This window comes from Mytilus californianus, unplaced genomic scaffold (genome assembly GCF_021869535.1).
Source record: "Mytilus californianus isolate M0D057914Y unplaced genomic scaffold, xbMytCali1.0.p SCAF_7, whole genome shotgun sequence".
NCBI lineage: Eukaryota > Metazoa > Mollusca > Bivalvia > Mytilida > Mytilidae > Mytilus > Mytilus californianus.
Window position 1 is genome coordinate 96,983,003 of NW_026262723.1, and position 27,930 is coordinate 97,010,932.

The 27,930-nt window shown below is 33.7% G+C and overlaps 1 protein-coding gene across 1 annotated transcript; it reads left to right on the top strand.

The window, feature by feature from the left end:
• Nucleotides 1–15,096: 15,096 nt before the first annotated feature.
• Nucleotides 15,097–21,776, top strand: LOC127709335 (40S ribosomal protein S9). The gene is made up of 4 exons (XM_052214798.1): nucleotides 15,097–15,344; nucleotides 15,885–16,071; nucleotides 20,110–20,213; nucleotides 21,665–21,776. The coding sequence occupies exons 1-4, from the start codon at nucleotides 15,128–15,130 to the stop codon at nucleotides 21,730–21,732; spliced, it is 576 nt and encodes a 191-aa protein (XP_052070758.1). The 5' UTR covers nucleotides 15,097–15,127; the 3' UTR covers nucleotides 21,733–21,776.
• Nucleotides 21,777–27,930: the final 6,154 nt, after the last annotated feature.

Genomic DNA, 27,930 nt, shown 5'->3' on the forward strand with positions numbered 1-27,930 from the left:
ATAAAAAACTGACATATAAAATCATCTATCCATGTTTATATTGGCTTTACGAGACAAAACACATCATATTTATGAGATTTAGTAATAAAACATAGTTTTAATCGTTATATAATGTACCCAGTCATCACCTATATAACCGTTTCCGCCCTCAAAACCCTATTTATTTATTTTTTTAAATGATACACCTGCAATAAACAGTGTCTGAACAATCTTGAAAATACGTTGTGATATATAGACTTGTGCTATATAAGATGCTGCCCTTTTCATGCATGTGTGTTACGCCACATTGGAGGTTAATATAAATCCTAGTATCCTACGCAACTTCTATAGTTTACCGATTTAGCTTAATATCGATAGAATAACATGTTCTGGTAATCAAAATTTAATGTTAACCTTTTCTTTTCCGCTGAGAATCAGACAGACTAATGCAACGAATCACCGTGAGAGTTGGAAAATAAAAAAATATGGAATCGAAATATTTTGAAAGCGGAAAAAGGTTTAAAAACTGAATTGTTCAGCCGTCAAGTCATTCAGTACCAAACAATAAATCTGAAAATAAAACGTTTCACTTTGTCATTTGAGTGGATTTCATCAAATAATGTTATTATATTCCCGTTTTTCGCCTTGATCTCACTTGAGAACATAATCTTCTTCATTTCGAATTTCCCAGTTTTTGTTAACCATTGCTTTTTTTCTGTCATTCAAAATGCTAGTTTGGAAATACACCTACCGGTTGTCTTTGGTGTTGTTAAGTTCCTTTTCTCATTCTACATGTTTTATGTATTGAAATTGACGTTTGTAATCCCTAAAAAGTTTATAAAATTATATTGTTATTTCGACGTAGCTATTTTGCATAGTTTTTTTTCACGTGTTCAATGTCTTCCGAAATTCAGTCAAGCGTTTTACTTTCATTTATCTTTTTTCAAGTTATTGTCTTCTAACGGCTGTTATTATGTTTGTCGTTCTTCCAGCATACTAATTTTAGTGTGCACACAATTTTCGATTGCATTATTTGCCGTTTGCACGTCTTTATAGAAACGTGTAATTGAATGTTCAGTTTTATAAATGGTTTTAGTTTCCGTTGTTTTAATCTCGGCATTCTTTAGGAAATTTATCGGTTTGACAGATATTAGTTGAAATCTTTTTTTCATAAGCTAAATTGATCTTTTTTCAGCACCACATTTAGAATAATAATCAAATTTTTTATCTGCTATGACCAGACATACTTTAGTTAGTGGAAGTTTATCTCCTCTTTTTGTCATGGTATGCTGTTTGTTCCATTGCAAGGTCGCATCAGTCTAAAAAAATATGTCCGAACTCCTACCGTGTAGCAGTTAATCCCGTCCTGAACAGGATAACAATCAAATGTGTTTGCCCCTTCTTTTTTTATGTCATATATAGAGAAACAGTTTACCAATATCGTATAGAATTTCATTGGGTAAAACAATAAATAGCGCGAACTTCATGTCTGGTGATAATCAGAACTTCATGTCTGGTGATAATCATGTGTATCAACAAGTTAAGCAATGTAAGCATCTTCTGTTGTTCATGCATTACTGATCATTACGATTAAAAAAAATGTCAAAGCCAGGTTAATGATATGGTCATTGTGTCAGATGGATGGTAGAGAATATGTAAGATCCGTAATAGATTTAAGATGAATTTCATAAATTGAGAAATGTTGACATTGAAACCTAGATGACGATGGAGAGTTGGCCTTTAGCAAACATCTGTTAAGTGAAACCAAAACAATAAGGAACGTGCTCCAACATAGTGTATCAACTGCCATACGTAAGCGTCACCACGAAATGTCAGGATGGCATGTTTCTACCTAAAACGGAAATATCTTTTTTTTTATATAGAATAGAAATCATCGCGTTTGTCATTGGTCTTAGATCTGAGTTGTCCATTTGCATTGCCTTTGAGAGCAATATCTAGATATGAAAGGCAGATCTTAGGTTTTGTGGTATTATTGATTCCAAGTTAACTAAGCTTGGTTTGGTTCTATTGATACATATTTTTGTTAGTTTTCATGATCAGCGCTCGTTGAATTCGAGGCCTTTAGTACAATTTAATAACTTTTAATACGGTTCAATATCATACGTCAGCTTGATTTTTTTTGCTGCTACAATTTATTAAACAATTGACAGGAAAATAAAATACAAAACTTTTAAATTAACTACAGTTCAAACGCTGTATCGATTTAGATAGTAAGATTAGTTTAGAATATAAAAACTTTTAAATCAATTATTTCGAACTGCATGTCTGTCCGTATATCATTATCGGATCAAGATTAAAGTGAAGAATGGACATATACTTACTGCGATATGTAAAAGGAATGGAGTTTGTATCTTTTTGTGTTTTATTTTGAGAAACATTCTCCCAAAACATCCATTTGAGATAATTTCTCCAGTTTGACCATTTATAAAAACAAAAACCCCTCTCCCTAATTAAAGCAATGTTTCACCGACAGACGTATTTCTTTACCCCAGGCATCACAAAAATACATCTTTTTACAGTGTCTTTTCTTGACTCCTAAAATTTATTCTAAACATTCTAATTAAAAATAGAACTAAAATTGAAAGTCAACTCTTTCCGAGAGGGTTAAAACTTTCTCTACAGATTAGCTATTAATTTGCCTGTAATCATGTACTATTCTAATATTTTAATCATTTGATAGCAATCTTATTAAAATATAGATCTCTGATTTCGTTATCCTCGTATGAGCTTATACATGTATATACGAGCATCCGAGTTAAGATAGATCTGAATTTTAACTAGTAAGATTGTTTTAATATGTCCATTTACTTTTAACAAATTGTTTCTCCTATTTGTATGTCTGAAGTAGCTGTACATTAAGGTAAAAAAAACACTTATTCGTAGCTCTATTTAGCAGAGAACGCCGTGGTAGTACCTTGAAATAACTTGATCCGTGCGAGATAGTTTTTCAAAGTTTAATGAACTATAACAAAAGAAACTGTATCCAATTGGTTTTTTTTCAATGATATATGAACTCTACTTATATATGTAGATATTTTTGAGCAATTATAAACCTAAAAATGTAGATAGTCTCACAAATTCACATTGGTTAGTATGTACATAACAAAAAGGACTGGCAACCAGTATGGAAGAAGGAGAAACGACAAACACAAGTCTTTATGCTTTGTATCATATATACTAGTTCGGATGAACAAAATTTGGTGACGATTCTTGACAATTATGTATTACAAGATGATAAAAATCTTTGTGTAAAAGTCTTGAGAACGAGTTTTTCTGATCCAAGATATGAATGATTATTGACGTATAATACTATTTGGTACTTTTATTGAATCCTAAAACGAATTTGTTTTTCATTGCAAATTTTGCTTGAAAAATTTCTCAATCAAACACACGTGCTTCATCCGTCATCTTGATGAATGAACTTATTATTTACGGTATAATACTGCCAGGGTAAACTTTCACACACGTGAAATATATATGAAATTTTCGTATTTATGACATTAAATGTCCAGATAGCCTATGATAAATTTCATATTATTACTAAAACGGGAAATGTAATCTTAACTTGCTGGAAGATAGATACTACGTTATACAATAAAACGTCTACTAGAGGTCATAAATAAAAGTAATCATAGATAATGTTTTTCCTATCAAAATAGTGTTGCTTTCACATTTGCATTATGAAAGTAGAATGGTAGGCATCAAATATAAATATGATGTATTGATTATATTTCCCGTCTGTTTCGTTGGAAACGTTCATCCTAAATCTTTCTACATTTTCTCAGTTAATTTTCTTCTTTTTTTTCTGTTAGAACGGCACAGAAAAATAATCAAATATAAATAAGATTGAGTGTGAAGCTTCAAACACAAGGTCACGTGATAATTAATTGAACTATTCTATCTACCAACATTCAATACTTTTTCAGACATCAGATAAGTTTTAATCAACGGTGGTAAATTAAACTAAGGTTACGCCATAAAAACCCAAGATGTGTTATGAATGAAAGGAGATGCGGGATGTAATTGATACGACGGCAACCTTAAATATTATATATAGTGGGTATACTTTTCAAATGTACGACCAATGTCAAGAAGGTGTCACCCATACTCCTTATGGCACCTATATATACTAGTTTATACAATACCATATTTTTTTTTTTTGCTATTGCTGTCTTTTGACGAATTCTCCCACTTCGTTTTAATCACATCAATTGCATATCATATTTTTGACATTACATGCGTCAAATTGGGGCGCATTACATTTGCGCGCATTTGAGGATTATTTTTTTTTACGTTTGCGCGCAGCTTTTTATTACATTTGAGCGGATTCATTTTACAGGTAATACAGGCAAATACAAAAGATAATTCACTAAAAATACGTCGATAATGAACAGATTTATTATCTGAAAATATATTTTTCATATTGATTAAAAAGTTTCCAAACATAAAGGACGTGATGCGCCATCAGTTGTAAGTAGAAGTGAGGAAGAGAAAACAGAGTTTTTGATGGAGCAATTCCGAAATACCAGAATGGAGAGGTTGACAGAATTCATTTTCTTAAAAGCAGAAGGCTCTAAATATTCTGCACATACCGTCACGTAAAATCAGAACTTTCAGTCTTCAAACTTAGTGCTTGAGCAGAATAAAACGGACTAATCCTGCTAGAAACCCCACTTCAACCTCCTCGTTGGTGAACAGGGGACTAAGACTAACGGAAGGAGTTCGTGTAAATATTTAAATACAATGTAAATAAATAGATAAGTATCACTTACCTGTGTTTACCTGTAAAATAAATGCGCGAAAAATGTAATCAAAAGCTGCGCGTGAACGTTATGATAATTCCGCGTAAATGTAATGGTAATGTGCCCAAATGCAAAATATGTTTTGAGACGCGTTTAAAGATTTTTGGCTTTAAACGCGTCTCAAAACATTACCGAAACCAAGCTTACAATTGTGATAGTTGTCTTTATTCATTCATCGGAATTAAGACTCCACTTAAAGCTGTACAAACATTAATTATAAGTTGGATGTGATTTGAATGAATCTACAAAAATGATTGAATAAATAGTCGTTATCCAAATACGATTCATTGTTCCAGATGCAAGGGCCTTAAAAATTGTATGGGTACTTCATCAAGTTGCCAATCAGTATGTCTGTATACACAACTCTTTTTAAACAAGATATAAACCTTCCGGCTTCATAGCATTTACACAGACATGTGAAGAGTTCCTTTCACTACCAGGCAAACATAGAATGGCCGCACTGCAGATTTTAAAATCACTTTCCCAGTTAAGCCCAATTATATCCTGCTCCTTGTCCAATGTGAAACTTTTTTTTATTATTTCAAAACATGTTAAATAACCGTTGACGAAAACAGGAAGTGGCTACACTGGTAGATCTGAACATCGCTCGACCGTATGATTCAACGTCATCATCTGGAAAGCCCAATAATAAAATAAATAAAAAAAACTCATCGGCTTATTATTTTGTACGTCAGACGCGTGTTTCGTTTTCAAAAGACTCGATCACCACTGACGCTCTAGGATTATGATAAAAAGACACAACGAAACCAAAGTTTTAGCTCGGGCAGAGTTTGTCAAAGAAGGAGAATGCTGTTTATCGTCCTCTTACAAAAGTGGGGCTATAGCATATATTGTATAAAAACTAGTTCAACTTCGCCACAAGTTATATCCTACTTGATACATTCTCGGGGTGATTTAACACTACTTGTATAATGTACAAGATTTAACGTTGACCTCTAGATCATTTGATTTAAGTAGTGTTGGGTTGAGTCAACATCAAACATATATTCTTCAAATGTCCTTTTATATTCACTTACTCAAAAAGACGATGAAAAAACACATACAAGACAAAATTGATTGAAAACAGAAAACAACCTACAACCCTCATGAGACAAAACAAAAAAAAATGTTTAGGATCAGAGATTCCAATAGCATTACATCATTATCTTAAAGCGAATCGATTTTGTTTAATACCAGTTGCTTTAACAAAATAAATTTACTTTTATGGATAATTCTATCAAATGTATTAAATGAGCACAAAAATCGAGACCGTGTGGATAGATTTAAGAAAATTTTACATTTTTTTGTGAATATCAAGAAAGAATAAGAATATGTGGTATGATTGCTACTGAGACAACTCTCTACAAGAGACCAAAATGATGTAAAATCCAACAACTATGGGTCATCGTACGCCTTCAACAATGAGCAACACCCATACTGCATAGGAAGCTATAAAAGGCCCGGCGATATATAAGGCTTTTTTTCCTTTCGGGGTAATTAAGATTTCGGTTCTTTTTTTTTTTTGGCTGTAAAACATATCGACGTGTTTTGATTGATTAATAAGGCAGACAAAAAAAATCCGTATTTTGAACATATTAAAAAAAATTAACAGCTATGTATACTCTAGTCTATTGGATCTTGTGATGACTAAGTTTTGAACAGAATGTATTGGGCCCTAAAAAGTAATAATATATCTTGTGTTTGATTCAGGTCGTTGGATTCAACATATTTACCATTCTAAGCATGACCTATAGTTTTTTGCAAATACTCTAATTTTCCAAAGGTATAGTTCACGCATCTTTCCATGAATTCGCTTATTGGTGTTAAATATGTTGATGTTATGGATTCTTTATATGTGCGTGTCCTAGCTAAGGAATTTTGTCAGTGGTTGTCTTTGTTTATATATCTTAATGATTTTGTGCATTTAAGGAAGCTGGTATTGATTTGATGACAGACCTTGTCGTGGCCTTTTATAGCCGACTATACGGTATGTGTTTTTCTCTTTCTCTTTTTATATTTGTTGAAGGACGTACGGTTATCTTTAATTGCTTATATCCACTTCATTTGAACTTCAGTGCATACTTGTCGCATAAGCAATAATACCACATCTCCTTATTTCTATCTTAGTTATCTGTTTTTAGTCACAATTTGTCGTGACACGATGGGTTAGATATGTCACTATTAGTTGTGTGCATTGAAAGATTGGTATGTGCAAGGAAAAGAAAAAAACTATTTGATTATAAGTGGCACCAATATACATGCTCCCTTTGTATTGATAAAATTGTTTGTGTTTTACGGCAGTTTTAGCACCCATGGTTATATCGAGGCTACCATTTTAAGCACCCATGGTTATATCGAGGCTACCAGTTTTAGCACCCATGGTTATATCGAGGCTACCAGTTTTAGCACCCATGGTTATATCGAGGCTATCAGTTTTTACTGGCGGTGGAAACCGGAGTAGATGGAGAGAACTATCGACTTTTGGCAGGAAAAGTGACAATCCTTGTCAATGCTGTCGTTGTACGACAAAGGTATTCAATAATAAGTCAACAACTATAAAGTATATCACTTGAATGATCATAGATGAATATGTCCACGTGCTGAACCTGCGGTTCCTCTCGTACTGAGCAAGATTGCCATTGCAACGACTTGTCATCAGTAGGGTAAAACTAACCTGTCTCACGGCGGTCTAAACCCAGCTCACGTTCCCTATTAGTGGGTGAACAATCCAACGCTTGGTGAATTCTGCTTCACAATAATAGGAAGTTATTATCAGCAACTCATGCTACAAACTTTCCACTGTGTACTGGCTTCTCAATGTAACTTTAAGGTAGTGCCAAATTCAACAGTTCAAAACTTATGACTAACAAAAGAAACCGCATATCAAGTTATGAAAAAAACGAAAATTGAGAAGTAGTGAATTAAACCCGCTTTTATTGTGCCAGTTTCCCATGTGTATGATACTTTAAAGGCAAACCTCTGCTGGCGAACGAAGCTTCATTCTGATTAATTTTAAAATAACCTAAGCAATGACAAAGATTTCAATTTGTTTGCTTATCAAGTTTGCTGTTTAATATTTTCTGTATTCTTTATTCTTTTAAAGATGATATCGAACAACTCTTAAGTTCATTAACACCATGTATAAAGGGCAACAATTCCAATAAGAAATTTCAATCATCTGATGATTTAGTTTAATATATTTCAGTTTTCAAGATATCAGACAATTAATTGCATTTTACCCCTAAGTTATAAGTTAAGCCATTGTGAACAAGATATTTGATAGGCGCAAATTGTTCCTAGACCCATACCGGGTCTGGACCTGCGTCGATGCATGCAATTAATTGAGGTAACATGTATACTGGCGCATAACTGACCATTCCCTTTCATTGATGCCAAGAAAACTTTGATTGATTGATTTATTGTTGGATGCTTAACGTCCAGTGGTAAGAAAACTTTGATAAAAATTTTCCGTGTACACTGAATGTTGTAAAATTTCATACTATCGACAAACAGGCAGAGGTAAAAATTGCTAACTCGCTTCAACTCAACATTATCAAGCTGCAGACCAAATATTAAATCATTCCCTTTCATAGAGGCAAAGAAAACTTTGACGAAAATTGTCTTTGTGCAATGAGTGTTCTAGGTAAATTTTCAAACTATCGGCAAACAGGAAGTGGCAACATGACAGATGCTACAACTCAACATTATTGAGCTGTAGACAAAATTTTAAATCATTCCCTTTTATAGAAGCCCAGTAAACTTTGACGAATATTTTCTTTCGGACTGACGGACGGACGGAGTCCAGCGGCTACTAGACCTACTTCTGCATTCTGCGACGGAGGTAATAAGAAGATGTGGTATGATTGTCAATGAGACAACTTTCCACAAGAGACCAAATGACGTCGAAGTTAGCATCTATGGGTTACCGTACGGCAAGTTCAGTTGAAATTGATCTAGAAGTAACAGATGCGAAGATTAAGGGAAATTCTTCCAATAAAGAGTCAAATACTAAGTAGTGACTTCACTCGTATTAGATTTGGCCTCTAATGCTTCTATTCGATCGCACTGGTGAGTCTTATGTAAACAAAATGCGCGTCTGGCGTAAAATATCATAAATCTGGTATCAACACAATACAATACAATATGGTATCATTGATGCGCCTTTTCAGTTATGTTTTAAAGCTTCAATTAATGATCAACTTTGCTGTTCATATATATGTATAAAAGTTTTCAATCTGATGAAAAAATAAATTTCTGCACTCGCTCATTTTTTTATGCTTGGTTGCTGTGAGTGCGGGGATTTAATTCTTATCAGAATAAAAATTTTCAAGATAAAAGATAAAACACTCACCATTTTCGCTTTTTTACGTTTTTAGTCTTTCTGTAATAGTTTGCCGCAAGATAATGGGCAAAACGCTAGAATAGGTAAAAAACGCCATCAGAGAACATAACTTCTAGTAGGAAGTCAGTCATATGGTAATTTGGTATGGCTGATCATTTACAATTTCTATTTATTTATCTTTAAAAGGTCGTCGACCGAGTTGGGGGGATACAATAAGCGTGTTATGAAAATCCACTCATACCGATGAAAGTAAGACAACAGCAACATAATAATGATAATAGCCAAAACACTAAAAAGTAAAAAAAAATATCAAAATCTGTCACTTTAGAGCTATAACTTTTTTTTTCTGAATAGCCTAAATATTTTACGATGATTTTTTGTTCGTTATTTCATATGCATGCATGGGCAAAAAGTCCTTTATAATTTGAAATGAATTGAGGTGTAAAGATTTCAACATGATATATGTATTAGAAATTATTAGTAGTGCTATTTCACCGGATATTATCAACTTTACAACAAACAAAACTAGCATCAAGCGCTCCCGTGGTTGCGCTTGAATAAAAAAAAACATTATTTAAGGGCATACCTCCTACCCTGAGTCGTCTGGAAGTTTAGGTATGAAAGTAAGGTAGGTAGATAATGAAATTCTGGGCCAAATTTTCTCCATCAATCATCGTTTTAAAGATTTAAATCCAATTATCGTTTGAGGGAGGGAAGCATTTTTTTTTTAAATATTAAATTGTTTGATATTGAGGATGAAATTCATTTTCTTTTAAAATATTTCTTTTTTTATTCAGCAAAAAAGAGAAGCGAAAGATACCAAAGGGATATTCAAACTTATAAGTCGAAAATAATAAAGCAAATAACGCAATGGCTAAAATAGAAAAAGACCAGCAGAAAAACAACAGCACACAAAACACAACATAGAAAACTAAAGACAACACGAACTCCACCAAAAACTGGTGGTGATCTCAGGTGCTCCGGAAGGGTAAGCAGATCCTGCTCCACATGTGGCACCCATCGTGTTGCTCATGTAAGTGCCAACCCGGCGATAAGTCTAATTCGGTAGGTAACATTCGGGGAAAAGGGGAGAGATTGTAGTTACAACAATTAGAACATATCCGTCGTCATCTTTGGCGTCCGAGAAATTTACGAAGGGATGATTCAACTTCACCACTTGGAACTCTTGGTTTAATAGCTTCCTTGTGAGCAGCAACCCTCTATCAAGGAAATCATGATTGGAAATACAAACCCTGGAATATCGCATCAACTGGGAGATATATACTCCGTAAACAGGCGCTGCTTGAATGTTGCTACGTAGAAATGGAAAGTTCACAATTGGGAAGTTGAAATCAATTCTTTTGTCGTAACGTTTTGTTTTCAACCGACTCTCATTGTCAATTTCTAGATGAAAGTCAAGATATGAGGCAGACTTAACTGTATCTGTTGTATCATTTATCTCAAATGCAATGGGATAGATGCGTTCAACATAGTCACCAAATTTTGAATTATTTAGTGAGAGAACATAATCTATATAGCGGAAAGTGAAGTTAAGGACACTGCTAACTTTTTTTCTTTCTTCCTAAGAAGTTCCTGTATGAAGTCAGCCTTATATATGAATAAAGGAACATGTCGACAAGAAGAGCACAGTTGGTTCCCATGGGAATGCTGATGATTTGTTGAAAAACACGTCCTCCAAACGTCACAAATATGTTGTCAATCAAGAAATCAAGCATCTTGATAATGGCAGTTTCAGAAAAAAAAATTGTTTGAATCAGAGTGATTTTTTACAAAGTACGATAGAGCTCAACAAATAAACTGTGTTCTTGGATGATTATGTAACCAATAATATTAATTCTTTTCTAACTTTTCGTTTCTTAACAGATGGGTATGGTTAATGAATATGGAAGATATATAGATTACCCATAGAAAAGTGAATTTATTTCAGACTCTATACACCTTCAAATCTATATGAGGGTCTGGGTGGGGACAAGCTAGGATTTGTATATCTTACTATACAAATCCTTGGTGAGCGGGGTAGGAGGGGTCCTGATCCCGAAATCCCGGGCTTAAAAACATTCGATTGGAATAATTACTCAATCAAACAAAAGGCATACAATACAAAACAATGTCAGCAATTAATAGACATATGTCAAGAAAACTATTTAGAACAAGTTGTAACTACACCAACACACTATACAGAAACATCACAGTCCATACTTGATCTCTTTTTTACTAATAACAGCTCTCTAATAAATAAGACTCAAGTTATTCCTGGAATATCAGATCATGAAATTGTATATATCGAATCGAACTTAAAACCTAGAAGGTAAAAAAAAACACCTCGAAAAGTATTCCTATACAACAAGGCAAACAATGATCAAATTAAAGAAAAGATAAACAACATAAATCTTAACAATATTACTAAAATAGAAGAACTTACAATGGATCAACTTTGGGATAATTTCAAAACAATAGTATTGAAAACCATGGAAGAGTCTATTCCAACTAAAATGATAAATAACACAAAACAGAAACTACCATGGGTTAATAAAGAGATTAAATCACTTATTAGAAAAAGGAATAAATTGTTTAAAAAAATGAAAACAGACTCTCACAATAAAATTAGTAAACAGTACAGGGAAACAAAAAAACTGCTTCAGAAAGAGACAAGAAAAGCCTACTGGACTTATTTAGAAAACATCATTTGCTATGACGAAAGCCTAGAAACTACACAAAAACAGAAAAAATTTTGGAATTACATCAGATCCACAAAAAAAGACAGTTCAGGAGTTGCACCGTTAAGATCTGAGGGTATGTTGATAGGTGACACAAAACAAAAAGCTGAAATACTTAATAAACAATACCATTCCAGTCTGTTTTTACACCCGAAAATGACAATGAACAAATACCAACTCTTACAGACGACTATCCATCTATGTCAGAAATACATGTAACATCAAATGGTATAGAAAAACTCTTAAAAAATCTCTATCCATCTAAAGCCACAGGTCCAGATGAAATACCAGCACGCATCCTAAAACAGTTTGCATCTGAATTCGCACCACATCTCACTTTCATTTTTAACACATCATTTTTGAAGGGAGATGTACCATCAGAGTGGAGACAGGCAAATGTAATTCCCATTTTTAAAAAAGGCGAAAAATACCTAGCCAGTAACTACAGGCCTGTCTCCCTAACGTGTATATGCTGCAAATTACTAGAACACATTGTAGTAAGTAACATACTAAAACATCTGGACACAAATAACATACTAGTGGACAATCAACATGGCTTCAGAGCAAAACGCAGCTGTGAAACACAACTTCTTACATTAAGTCACGAACTACTCAGTAACCTTCATAACGGCATACAAACAGACCTTATAATTTTAGACTTCACCAAGGCATTTGACAAGGTACCTCACAAAAAATTACTAAGGAAGATGGATAATTATGGCATAAGGGGAAATACCTGGAATTGGGTATCAGCCTTCCTTAGTAATAGAACGCAACAGGTTGCCCTAGATGGGGAGGTATCTGGTCAAATGCCTGTGGTCAGTGGGTGCCTCAAGGCTCAGTCTTGGGTCCTCTTCTTTTCCTGATTTTCATAAATGATCTTCCTGCAACAGTAACATCAAAAACACGCTTGTTTGCAGATGACTGTATCTTATACAGAACAATTAAAAATCTGTAACATCCTACAAAATGACCTAGACTGCCTAGCCAAATGGGAACAGACTTGGGGTATGCAATTTCACCCAGAAAAATGCAATTCACTTACTGTAACAAGATCACAGTCACCATACAAACCGTGGCATAACTATATACTTAAAGGCCACATTTTAGAATCCGTCAACACCGCAAAATATCTTGGTATCATCTTATCCAACAACATGTCTTGGGATACTCATATAAACAACATTACAACTAAAGCAAATAAGATCTTGGGCTTTTTAAAAAGAAACCTAAAAATAAACCAAGAAGAAACAAAAAGTTTGGCTTATAAATCTATGGTACGTTCAAACCTAGAATACTGCTCTTCAGTTTGGTCTCTTAACACCCAAAAACAAAAAAACAACATCGAAAAAGTACAGAGAAGGGCAGCACGCTACGTCACCAACAGGTACCACAACACCAGTAGTGTCACTTCCATGATTGACCATCTTAAATGGAAGTCACTAGAAAATCGTAGAAACATCAACCGAGTAACAATGATGTATAAAATCACACACCACCTTATATAGCAGTAGACCCAAACCTTCACCTTTCACCACAGCCAGTCAAAAACACCAGATTCACAAATTCACTACAATATCAAACATTCAGTACCAGAACAGATTACTTTAAGTACAGCTTTTTCCCATACACAGTTGTACTTTGGAATTCACTTCCACAAAACATCATTAGTGTCAACTCTTTGGATCACTTTAAAACACTGATCCAAAGTCAGTATATTTAAATATCTACCCTGTTTGTATATATATGTAAATGTGTTTATTTTTATTATATGCACAAAATTATTTTTGATTATTGCACTCTTAAAATTGATATCTTTTAATTAGTGTCTGTTTGCGATGCGCCGACGTATAGTCATCAATGTGCTGATGGATCGTCGTACGATGTAGATGTAGATGTAGATGAATCCCGAGGTCCCGAATTTAAAAAATTTAAATCCCGACATCCCGAATTTAAAAAATTTAAATCCCGACATCCCGACTGAATTCGAAATAAGAATTCCCGGATACCGAAATCCCGAGCTTAAAAACACCCGATCCCGGAGTCCCGATAAAGGTCCTTACCCCCCCCCCCCCCCCCCCCCCCTTGGTGGGGATTACAAAATAGAAAATAAATGCAAAAATAAGTAATGAATAGAGAAAAATAAGCAAAAATTAAAGACTATAATCGGGCAAAAGTATAAATAATAATTGTGGAAAAGTTAATAATATACTGATTACATAAATAAATGATTTACAGAAAAGTCACTGACGGTAAAATAATTTCATGAGAAATTTACAGAATTCCATGATACATTTCATACAAAATATTGTTTGCATTTTTTGTGCAATTATTTGTGCACTACCAATTTCATGTTATAACCATTGTAAAATTGTTATATGATTGGTCAATAAGAAATCGCGTCGATAAATCCGAAATTTGTGTATTCACCGGTGAACCGTTTCACGTAATGAAAAGTAGTGCATAATGTAATGCTATATTTTACCATTGTGTTTACTTGAATTGTTGTATTTTATAAAGATATATATTTCATATTATAAAATCATGAAGATGATATTATTTTGCTGCTAATCACATTTTTCTCATGAATTTTAGGAATTTATTAATACGCTACATCTTCCGATCCTTTTCACATTACACTATCGCAGGGTAAGCACGTGGCGATAAGTTCCTTACAATTTTGTTTCGTTTTTGCACTATTTCTTAATGCAACGTAGCTAATATTTTAACAGACTACCCAAGATTAGTCCCTAAGACAAAGTGACAAATAAAATCCTGGATAATTGACTGTGTGGGGTTAAACCTATATTTTATGCCAAATTATGGATCTCGACCCTCCCCCTTTTTAATGGTTCATCATAATCTGGATTAAAAAAAATAGCTTTTAACACTAGTGAAGTATGCCTCATTTGAGGAATAGTTACTCATTTGGAGAACTATTCCCCAATTGGTTGGTTATCCCGGGACCCTAACCTGTTTATCTATATAAATAAAAGTTGAATGCATGTTGACATTGTTGTGTTTCAGCTGGGAACAATATATATGTTCCTGGTTTCAGAAAGATCAAATCTTTTTTTAATTTTTTATGGGCTTTTTTTTCGTTCAGGAAATCAGTTTATTGAAATTGTTGGATAACATCCCGCCTTATGAGAAAAGCTCCAGCTGTCATTGATTGTGTAGGGATTTTGTGATGTGAATATGAAGCCACTTTTTCAGTAATTTTATTTCTTTTATAGGTATAAATCATGCCGCGAGTGCCGTTGGTACAGTCAAAGACATTCACAACTCCTAGACGTCCCTTTGAAAAGGAACGTTTAGATCAGGAGTTAAAACTCATTGGAGAATATGGATTGAGAAATAAAAGAGAGGTATGGCGGGTGAAGTTCACTTTGGCCAAAATCAGAACTGCAGCTAGAGAATTGCTCACACTTGATGAGAAGGACCCTAAACGTTTATTTGAAGGTAAATAATATATATATATAATCTTGGTTAATTTTAATGATATTCTGAACATTTGAATTTACCTCTACTTGTATAATTTCAATGCTAATATTAAAATTTGGAATTTGAATATAAATCAACTTTATTGCCTTATCCTCTGACATTTTAAAATAGAAGTTTTATGCTATAATGAACATTATTAAGCATGATTCACATTTCAATACAGTTATTTAGAACTTTGTTTTTCCGACTCACATTCAAATATGACTAAATACAACAAATGTTTAAAAGTTGGTAAGTAAATAGCTTATCACTTAATGTGTCGCAAAGACATTAATTTGACAAGTATTTATGAAGGAAAAGCTGTGTACTACTAATACAAAAGGAAATATTAATCTAGTAATCATTTGCACAAGAATTTATAAATGATGACGGTGGTGTGCAGCATCTCGCCAGATATTGCCTGGTAATGTACCATCATCCAAGCCTCTATACATTATATATTACAGAAAATGTTAAAAGTTCAGGATTCAACATTGCAAAATTAATATTTTTCTACAGGTAATGCATTACTACGACGTCTTGTACGTATTGGTGTACTGGAGGAATCCAAAATGAAGCTTGATTATGTGTTGGGTTTGAGACTTGAAGATTTCTTGGAAAGACGTCTTCAGACACAAGTGTTTAAACTTGGATTGGCTAAGAGTATTCATCATGCCCGTGTTCTTATCAGACAGAGACACATAAGGTAATTAGGATTGTTTGCAATCAAGAAGTTTGTTTATTCATTTTAAAATGAACAAACATTTTCAAAATCAGGGTTTTTTTTCTGAGAATTTGAAGAAAATTTATAAAATAAAATTGAGAATGGAAATGGGGAATGTGTCAAAGAGACAACAACCTGACCACAGAACAGACAACAGCAGAAGGCCACCAACAGGTCTTCAATGCAGCGAGAAATTCCCGCACCCGGAGGCGTCCTTCAGCTGGCCCCTAAACAAATATATATACTAGTTCAGTGATAATGAACGCCATACTAAACTCCAAATTGTACACAAGAAACTAAAATTAAAAATAATACAAGACTAACAAAGGCTAGAGGCTCCTGACTTGGGACAGGCGCAAAAATGCGGCGGGGTTAAACATGTTTATGAGATCTCAACCCTCCCCCTATACCTCTAGCCAATGTAGAAAAGTAAACGCATAACAATATGCACATTAAAATTCAGTTCAAGAGAAGTCCGAGTCTGATGTCGGAAGATGTAACCAAAGAAAATAAACAAAATGACAATAATACATAAATACTAACAGACTACTAGCAGTTAACTGACATGCCAGCTCCAGACTTCAATTAAACTGATTGAAAGATTATGTCTTCATCATATGAATATCAGGCACAATCATTCCCGTTAGGGGTTTAGTATCATACCATCATAACATATATGAGAAGAACATAACCCGTGTCATGCCAACAACTGGTTTTTATACGACCGCAAAAAAATTTTTGTGGTCGTATATTGGTATGACGTTGGCGTCGTCGTCGTCGTCCGAAGACACATTGGTTTTCGCACTCTAACTTTAGTTTAAGTGAATGGATCTTTATGAAATTTTACCACAAGGTTCAATACCACAAAAGGAAGGTTGGGAATTATTTTGGGGGTTATGGTAATAACAGTAAAGGAATTAGGGGCCAAAAAGGGGCCAAAAATAAGCATTTTTGTAACTTCCAGACATAACTTGTGTGTTAGTGTATGGATCTCTCTGACATTGTACCACAAGGTTCCATATCACTAAAGGAATGCTGGGATTGATTTTGGGGGTAATTGCCTCCAAATTTTAGGAATTAGGGGCCAAAAAAGGGGCAAAAAACAAGCATTTTTCTAGTTTCATGACAATAACTTGTGTGTAAGTGTATGGATCTTTCTGAAATTGTACTTCAAGGTTCCATATCACAAAGGGAAAGCTGGGTTTGAGTTTGGGGGTAATTGCCCTAAACGTTTAGGAATTTGGGGCCAAAAAGGGGCCAAAAAACACATTTTTTTCTAGTTTCCAGACAATAACTTGTGTTCAAGTGTATGGATCTCTCTGAAATTGTACTGCAAGGTACCATACCACAAAGGGAAGGCTGGGATTGAGTTTGGGGGTGATGAATCATAATGGGGGTTCAAAAAATTTTGGGGGGGGATTTATTTTTTTTTCCTTTTTTTTCTTTTTTTCCTTTTTTGTTTCTTTTAAAATTTTCCATTTTAAGTTGGTTATTTCTGATTTATATTTAAAATCAAATAATAATGATATGGTAGGAGATACACACCAAACAGGATGTGTAAATTATTATATAATAAGTATTGTGCAATAGCAAGAAATTTTCAATTGCACAGTATTGCACAATAGCAAGAAATCTTCAATTGCACAGTATTGCGCAATAGCAAGAAATCTTCAATTGCACAGTATTGCGCAATAGCAAGAAATATCCAATAGCACAATATTGCGCAATAGCAAGAAATTGTCAATTGTACAGTATTGCGCAATAGCAAGAAATATTTAATAGCACAGGATTGTGCAAAAGAAGATACTTCCTATAAATTGCTTATTTCTTGACCAATTTCAATGGGGTTTTATTCTTGATTTCATGGGGTTCTTTAATATGCTGAATCTAACCGTGTATTAAGTTTTTGGATTTTGGGCCCCGTTTTTAAATTGGTCCACATTGAGGTCCAAAGGGTCCAAAATTAAACTTTGTTTGATTTCATCAAAAATTGAATTATTGGGGTTCTTTGATATGCCGAATCTAACTGTGTATTTAGATTCTTAAATTTTGGTTCCGTTTTCAAATTGGTCTACATTAAGGTCCAAAGGGTCCAAAATTAAACTTAGTTTGATTTTAACAAAAATTGAATTCTTAGGGTTCTTTGATATGCTGAATCTAAACATGAATTTAGATTTTTGATTATGGGCCCAGTTTTCAAGTTGGTCCAAATCAGGGTCCAAAATTAAACTTTGTTTGATTTCAACAAAAATTGAATATATGGGGTTCTTTGATATGCTGAATCTAACCATGTATTTAGATTTTTGATTTTTGGGCCCCGTTATCAACTTTGTTCACATTGAGGTCAAAAGGGTCCAAAATTAAACTTTGTTTGATTTCATCAAAAATTGAATTATTGGGGTTCTTTGATATGCCGAATCTAACCGTGTATTTAGATTCTTAATTTTTGGTTCCGTTTTCAAATTGGTCTACATTAAGGTCCAAAGGGTCCAAAATTAAACTTAGTTTGATTTTAACAAAAATTGAATTCTTAGGGTTCTTTGATATGCTGAATCTAAACATGTATTTAGATTTTTGATTATGGGCCCAGTTTTCAAGTTGGTCCAAATCGGGGTCCAAAATTAAACTTTGTTTGATTTCAACAAAAATTGAATATATGGGGTTCTTTGATATGCTGAATCTTACCATGTATTTAGATTTTTGATTTTTGGGCCCCGTTATCAACTTTGTCCACATTGAGGTCAAAAGGGTCCGAAATTAAACTTTGTTTGATTTCATCAAAAATTGAATTCTTGGGGTTCTTTGATATGCTGAATCTAACCATGTATTTAGATTTTGGATATTGGACCATGATAGGTGAATGTCCAATTTAAAATTTTTAAGTTCTTAGACCACATTCAATCTGTGTTAGAAACCTATGCTGTGTCAAATATTTAATCACAATCCAAATCCAAAGCTGTATCAAGCTTGAATGTTGTGTCCATACTTCCCCCAACTGTTCAGGGTTCGACCTCTGCGGTCGTATCAAGCTGCGCCCTGCGGAGCATTTTATTAAATATATGTGTTTAGTGCCGATGCAAAGACCCTATAAGTGAATAAAAGCATGTTATTAAAATGTTTATGTAAAATACAAATAAATGAATGTAGATTTCAATAGGTGACAATGAGGCAAAACCCAAACAATATTCTTGAAATCAAAAATGGACATGTATAGTAATATTGCCATACAATTGGAAGTATTTATCTCTCAAATTATTATTGTTTATATTAACTTTATGCAATAGCATTATTTATGTACATTAATATTTGTGCTTGTAGATAACCATGTATATTGTGCACCACACAATAGGCCACTGGGGTGATATTTTCCTCCAAGTCTATTGTCACAGCAACTGTTACTTAAAACTCTCGGCCTGATTTGAGTCATTAATGGCAAAACCAGATTCTTAGTTCTTTAAGAGATGTTTCCAAACACAATAGGCCACTGGAGCTAAATGCTCCAAGTCTACTGTAAATCTACATTGGTTGACTCATTGATATGACACATCAGGCCACTGGAGAAACCTATTCTCTATGTCTGATGTGGATCTTTGAAGAACGTATGTAGATAACATATTTTTGACAGCAACTTTTCTTTCTAATATCCCATTTAACATCAATTTTACTTCATATTTTCTTCCTTGAACACATTGTTGCATTTTATTTATGTGAAATAGTTTTATACATGATGCACAGACAGTGAAATTTGAATCCCCTGACTTTGATATAATGACTCCTAGTTAAAACAGTACTTGATCTATCAAATATTGAAATTTCAATATGAACAGTCCTGCAAGATATTTTTTATCAAAATAAAATTTTACGTTGAATGAAGAATAAAACTTGCTGATCCATATTTAAGTTATTCTTATTTAAATCCTTAAAAACAGGAAATATTCAAGCTAGAATTGCGGAATCAGATAATATCATGCTCTGCATGAAAAATTTAAACTTGTGTAAATCCATGAATTTATATTGCAGAGTGAGAAAACAAGTAGTGAACATACCATCTTACATTGTCAGATTGGACTCCCAGAAACACATAGACTTTTCACTTAGATCACCATACGGTGGTGGACGTCCAGGTAATGAAAAATGAAATGCTGATTCTTCCTAGGAAGTTTTATAAATTTTTTCCCTCTCAAACCACTTGATTTTTATACGCCCGTTTACGGGACGTATTATGGTATACCTCTGTCCGTCCATCCGTCTGTCCGTCATCAAAATGTCGGACATTAACTCAAAAATGCTTTAACCAATTTGCATGAAACTTTGGTGAATTGTTTATATCTATTGACGTGAGCTCCCTTTTGTTTTTTATAAAATTTAGATTTTACGTTTCCGAGTTGTGGGGTTTTATTCATTAAAAAAAGGGGGATTTTCCAGTTTTTGGACAATAATTCAAGAATGCTTTCACCAACTTGCAAGAAATTGTGGTGAATTGTTTATATCTATTGACATGAGCTCCCTTTCAATTTTTATAAATTTTAGATTTCACGGTTCTGAGTTGCAGGGTTTTATTCATGAAAAAAGGGGGGATTTTCCAGTTTTCGGACAAAAACTCAAAAATGCTTTCAGCAATTCTAATGAAACTTTGGTGAATTGTTTGTATGTATTGATGTAAGCTCCCTTTAGAATTTTATAAATTTTACATTTTACATTTCTGAGTTATGGGGTTTTATTCATTAAAAAAAGGGGTGATTTTCCAGTTTTCGGACAATAACTCAAAAATTCTGTCACCAATTCTCATGAAACTTTGGTGAATTGTTTATATCTATTGATGTAAGCTCCCTTTTTATTTTCATAAATTTCTAATATGACATTGAGAATTAATTGAACTTTATTTGTTTATAGTCTGACAACAGATTTACTAAGTATTGCACAATAGCAAGAAATCTTTAATTGAATATAAATTCAATTCATATAACCAATTTCAAGATCTTTGACTACATTTATTCAGAAACCTATAATATGTCAAATATTTAATTACAATCCAAATTCGGACCTGAATCAAGCTTGAATATTGTCCATTTTTGTCCCAACTGTTCAGGGTTGGACCTCTGCGGGCGTATCTAGCTGCGCTCAGCGAAGCAGTTTATTCTAGTTTGTTAAATTGTGTGTTCTGAACATTTTATTTTTCAAAAATATTGCAAAGAATATGTATATTGGTTTTACAAAATTCTAAACATTTTTATATAAGAATAATCGTTAGCTCTAAAATAAATATATATCACTACAACCATCAGAGATATGGTTCTGCAGCTACATGTACATTTAGATAATGAAAGGAGAGAGCACATTCACAAAATTTGAAGGATTTTGCCTTGTCAAAATACACAAGAGAATAGATCAAAATGTTTCTAGGAGAAACTGCTTTATTACATTATTTTGCCTCAAACATCACTGAAAAGACATAAATTTTCAAAATGTGCATCTGGTCCTGTACAATTGGTACTGTTGATGCTATTTAATTATAAATCTGTGAAAACAAAATAATTGTTTGTAAACAATAAAAATCCATTATTCTTTTTTTCAGGACGTGCCAAGAGGAAGAACATGAAGAAAGGACAAGGTGGAGCAGGTGGTGAAGAAGATGAGGATTAAATGAACATTTTCCCCAGTCTCATTAATAAAGTGATAAGACAATATTTATGATGTTGACATTTTCATTTCACAAATTTGCAAGTGAATTTTATGCTTTTCAGGCAATTGAAAACAAACAAGACAGTTAAGGTCTTTTTTGCTTCAGAATCTCCTTTTTAGTCCCCTACAGACGAAGTTTATACTTGACATGTATATAAACCAACATCAGAGGGTGTGTCATAATTTATGTACAACTTCCTAGGTCAAAGGTCAAGGTAAAAAAATATGGTTTCATTTGACAACCCCATGTCCTATGGTATAGATCGTGTCCGCTCTATATCTTGAGAACCGTTATGATTTCAAAGTTTATACTTGACATGTATATAAACCAACACCAGAGGGTGTGTCATAATTTATGTACAACTTCCTAGGTCAAAGATTAAGGTTAAAAACTATGGTTTCAGTTGACAACCTCATGTCCTATGGTAAAGATACCAATATTTTATACGACCACAAAAAAAATTTGTGGTCGTATATTGGTATGACGTTGGCATCATCGTCGTCGTTGTCCGAAGACACATTGGTTTTCGCACTCTAACTTTAGTTTAACTTTAGTTTAAGTGAATGGATCTCGATGAAATTTTACCATAAGGTTCAATACCACAAAGGGAAAGCTGGAATTTAGTTTGGGGGTGATTGCCCAAAACATTTAGGAATAAGGGGCCAAAAATAAGCATTTTTCTAGTTTCCAGACAATAACTTGTGTTCAAGTGTATGGATCTCTCTGAAATTGTACTGCAAGGTTCCATATCACAAAGGGAATGTTTGGATTGATTTTGGGGGTAATTGCCTTAAAATTTTAGGAATTAGGGGCAAAAAACAAGCATTTTTTTAGTTTCATGACAATAACTTGTGTGCAAGTCTATGAATCTTTCTGAAATTGTACTACTAGGTTCCATATCACAAAGGGAAAGCTGGAATTGAGTTTGGGGGTAATTGCCCAAAACGTTTAAGAATAAGGGGGCCAAAAATAAGCATTTTTCTAGTTTCCAGATTATAACTTGTGTTCAAGTGTATGGATCTCTCTGAAATTATACTGCAAGGTACCATACCACAAAGGGAAGGCTGGGATTGATTTTTGGGGTAATTGCCTCAAAATTTTAGAAATTAGGGGCAAATAACAAGTATTTTTATACGCCCGTCAAAATTGACGGGACGTATTATGGTATACAAATGTCCGGTGTCCGTCTGTCTGTCCGGCGTAAACATGTCGCCCCGTAACTTTAGAATGACTTGTCCAAATTTCATGATCTGTATACTTTTTGGTGAAAATAAGATTAAAACTTTTTGATTTGCACGACTTAGTAACTAAAACATGTGTGTTTTTTTTCACATGTCGCGCCGTATCTCAAAAACAATTTATGATTATTGCTTAAAACTTTACACACTTCTTAGTTATATTAATCTTAAGATCTGTATACTTTTTGGTGATGATTCAAAATTTTATTTTAGAGAACTTGAGTATTTTGTTAAAAAAGTGGGAGGGGTTTTTCACATGTCGCGCCGTATCTCAAAAACATTTTATGATTATTGCTTAAAACTTTACACACTTCTTAGTTATATTAACCTTAAGATCTGTATACTTATTTGTGATGATTCAAAATTTTATTTTTGAGTTATTGAGTATTTTGTTAAAAAAGGGGGAGGGGTTTTTCACATATCACGCCGTATCTCAAAAACGATTTATGATTATTGCTTAAAATTTTACACACTTCTTAGTTATATTAATCTAAAGATCTGTATACTTTTTGGTTTTGATTCAAAATTTTATTTTTGAGATATTGTTTTTTTTTTTCATTTAAAAGGTGGGTTTTCACATGTCACGCGGCTCACGCCGTATGTCAGAAACTATTTATGCTTATTGCATAAAAATTCACACACAAGACGACGGGCGTATCATGCGCTCATGGCGCGGCTGTTTATTACAACACGTTCACAGCGGGGCCCACAGAGATGGCTCCCATCTCAATGATATCTAGTTATATTTAGTTTGTAAACAGATTTACTAAGTATTGGAATTTACACAACAGCAAGAAATCCTCAATTGTAAATAAATACAAATCTTTTAACCAATTTCAATGAGGATTAATTTAAAGTCTTGAATTGTTTGAGGTTTTTATACGTCATATATTGGTATCACCTCGTCGTCGTCCGAAGACATTTGGTTTCCTGGATAATAACTTTAGTAAATGTAAATAGAAAATCTATGAAATTTAAACACAAGGTTTATAACCACAAAAGGAAGGTTGGGATTGATTTTGTGGGTAATAGTCCTAACAGTTGAGGAATTAGGGGCCAAATAAGCATTTTTCTAGTTTCCAGACAATAACTTGTGGAACGGTGTATGGATCTCTCTGAATTTTATTCCACGTTTCCATACCAGAAAGGGATGGTTAGGATTGGCTTTGGGGGGTTATGGCTCAAATCGTTTAGGAATTCGGGGGGTGGAGGAAACCAGGGTTTCCTTGTTAATGGACAATTTAAAAGCAGTGTAAGTAAGGGAGGTAATCCAAACACATTTAAAGTACAATGTTGTGTATGTTTGGATTTACCTCCTTACACTTCTTTCTAGTTTCAGGACAATAACTTGTGTATAAGTATTTTGATTGCTCTGAAATTGTACCACAAGTAGAAGGTTGGGATTCATTTTGGGGGTAATCCGTTCAGGAATTAGGGTCCAAAAAAGGGTCTAAAACAAGCATTTTTCTAGTTTTCAGACAATAACTTTTGTCTTAAGTGTATGGATGTCTTTTAATTTGTACCACATTTTACAAAAAGAAAATTTCTTCAAAATTATTTTTTTTTGAAGAGGGGCTTACAATTATTTTTTTTTGGGGGGGGGGGGCAATTATTTTCCTCAAAAGAAAATTCTCTTCAAGTATTGTTTTTTTTTGGAAGGGGGTTAAAAAAAAAATTTTTTGGGGGGGGGGGGTCAATTTTTAGTCCCTTACCGATGAAGTCGTAGGGGACTTTAGGTTTGCACTCCGTTCGTCTGTCTGTCTGTCTGTCTGTCCGTCTGTCCACCTGTCAGTCCGGTAAATCAGTTTTCCAGACTTTTTTTCTTCGTGCTTGAAGATATTGATTTGATATTTGGTTTATTGATTTATCATGACAAGTTACAGGTCAAGTTCAATTTTCACGATTTTAGCTTTTCTCTTTGTTCAGTTAAAGCCATTTCCCTAGAATTAAATTTTTGATGAAATACTTATTAATTAGTAGATTTCTGTTCAAAGGGAAATAACTCATTTTTTAAAAGACAGAATGACATTTTGGATTTTTTCCTTTTCTTTGGTAAATTGTTTGAAGAATTTAGTGGTAGGTTTGTTTGTCATTCTTGAAGATATTGATTTGATAATTATTATATAGTTTTATCTTTACAAATTACAGATCAAGTTGGAATTTTGTTCCAGTCTGATAATTGTGCAGAGTTATGGTCTTTGGACATAGAAAATTCACTTAAATAATCGGTTTTCAACAGTTTTTTTCGTCATGCTTGAAGATTTTGACTTGATAATTTTATGTAGTTTACACAATGACAAGTTATAGATCAAGTTAGAATTTCGTTCCATTACAATGAATTTGTAACCGGTAGGGGACTATGTATTGCCATGCAATACTCACAGAATGCTTGCTTTCCCTCAAGATTTAAGAAACTCAATTTTCTAAAAAAAAAAAATTGGGGGTCACAATTTATTTTGCTAATTCTTTGTATATAGTCTGAAAACAGATTAATCAAGTATTGCACAACAGCAAGAAATCTTCAATTGAATATAAATTCATATCAGACATTTGGATTCCAGACAATAACTTTAGTTTAAGTGTATGGATCTCTATGAAATATGACCAAAAGGTTCAATACCACAAAAAGAAGGTTGAGATTGTTTTTGGGGTTGATGGTCCCAACCGTTTAGGAAAATTTTTGGGGGGGGGGGGGGGGGGGGGAGGGAGGGGGGCAATTTTTTTTCCTCAAAAGAAAATTCTCTTCAAATATTATTTTTTTCCCTCAAGATTTAAGAAATTTTCAATTTTCCAAAGAAAAAATTGGGGGGTCACAATTTATTTTGCGAATTCTTTGTATATAGTCTGAAAACAGGCTGTTATCTGCTTTATGGCCGGGTTGTTGTCTCTTTGACATATTCCTCATTTCCATTCTCAATTTTATTACTAAGTATTGCGCAACAGCACAGTGTATTGCACAACAGCAAGAAATCATCAATTGAATATAAATTCAAATCATAAAACCAATTTCAAGTTCTTTGACTACATTTATTCTGTGTCGGAAACCTATAATGTGTCAAATATTTAATTACAATCCAAATTCAGACCTGTATCAAGCTTAAATATTTTGTCCATTTTTGCCCCAACTGTTCAGGGTTGGACCTCTGCGGTCGTATCCAGCTGCGCTCGACGAAGCAGTTTAATTTTTTTTGGGTGGGGGTGGGGGTCAATTCGCAACAGCATAATGTATTGCACAAAAGCAAAAAATTGAATATAAATTCAAATCATATAACCGATTCTAAGTTCTTTGACTACAGTTATTCTATGTCAGAAACCTATTATGTGTCAAATATTGAATTACAATCCAAATTAAGACCTGTATAAGCGCGAATATTGTGTCCTTTTTTGCCCAAACTGTTCAGGGTTGGACCTCTGCGGTCGTATCCAGCTGCGCTCGGCGAAGCAATTTATTACCATGTATCACTGTATTGGATATTTGGACATATTTAATAAGGCCTACATTGAGGTCCAAAGGGTCCAAAATTAGACTTGAACTCTTGTGGTTCTATGATATGCTGAATCTAACTGTGCATTGAGATTTTTAGTCCCCTACCGACGAAGTCGAGGACTTTAGGTTTGCACTCCGTCCGTATGCCATCCATCAGTCCGGCAAATCAGTTTTCCACACTTTTTTTCTTCATGCTTGGAAGATATTGATTTGATATTTGATGTATTGTTTTATCTTGACAAGTTACAGATCAAGTTCAAATTTTGTTCCGGTCTGATGATTTTGTGCAGAGTTATGGTCCTTGGATTTAAAAAATTCACTTAAATAATCAGTTTTCAACACTTTTTTTCGTCATGCTTGAAGATATTGACTTGTTAATTTTGGGCCCTGTTTTCAAATTAGTCCATATTAAGGTCCAAAGGGTCCGAAATTAAATTTTGTTTGAATTCATGGTTTTTTATGCCCCCGCCGTAGCGGAGGGGGCATTGAGTTTTACCCTTGTCCGTCCGTACGTACGTCCCTAAGTTGGTTTCCTTTCTCTAACTTAAGTTTGCCTCAATCAAATTTTATGAAACTTATACCACAATACACAGATCAAGTTTGAATTTTGGTGGCGTCACTTTAACTGTTCTAGAGTTATGCCCCTTTACAAATGGAAAAATTGCTGAATTTTTCGTTTCCTTTCTCTAACTTTAGTTTGCCTTAACCAATTGTTATGAAACTTATACACAATGCTTACTACCACAAAATACAGATCAAGTTTGAATTTAGGTGGTGTCACTTTAACCGTTCTAGAGTTATGCCTGTTTACAAATGGAAAAATCGCTGAATTTTCGTTTCCGTTTTCTAATTTGAATTGGACTCAACCAAATGTTATGAAACTTGTACACAATGCTTATTTAATACCACAAAATACAGACCAAGTTTGAATTTTGGTGGTGTCACTTTTACTGTTCTAGAGTTATGCCCAATTACAAATGGAAAAATTGCTGAATTTTTCGTTTCCGTTCTCTAACTTAAGTTTGCCTCAACCAAATGTTATGTAACTTATACACAATACTTATTACCACAAAACTCAGATCAAGTACAAATTTGGATAGCATCACTTTTACCGTTCTTCAGTTATGTACCTTTATAACTTTATATGATATTCCAGCGGGGGCATTATCTGTGTCCCATGGACACATTCCCCATTTATTTTTTACATGCTGAATCTAACCATGGAATTAGATTTTGGATATTGGACCATTAAGCAGATTAAGTGTCCCATTTCAAATTTTTAACTTATCTAACCACATTTATTCTGTGTCAGAAATCTATAAAGTGTCAAATGTCAAATACTATCCAAATTCAGAGCTGTATCAAGCTTGAATATTGTGTCCATACTTGTTTTACTCGTTAACTTAACCTAAAGCCTTCAGACTTGTTCAGTT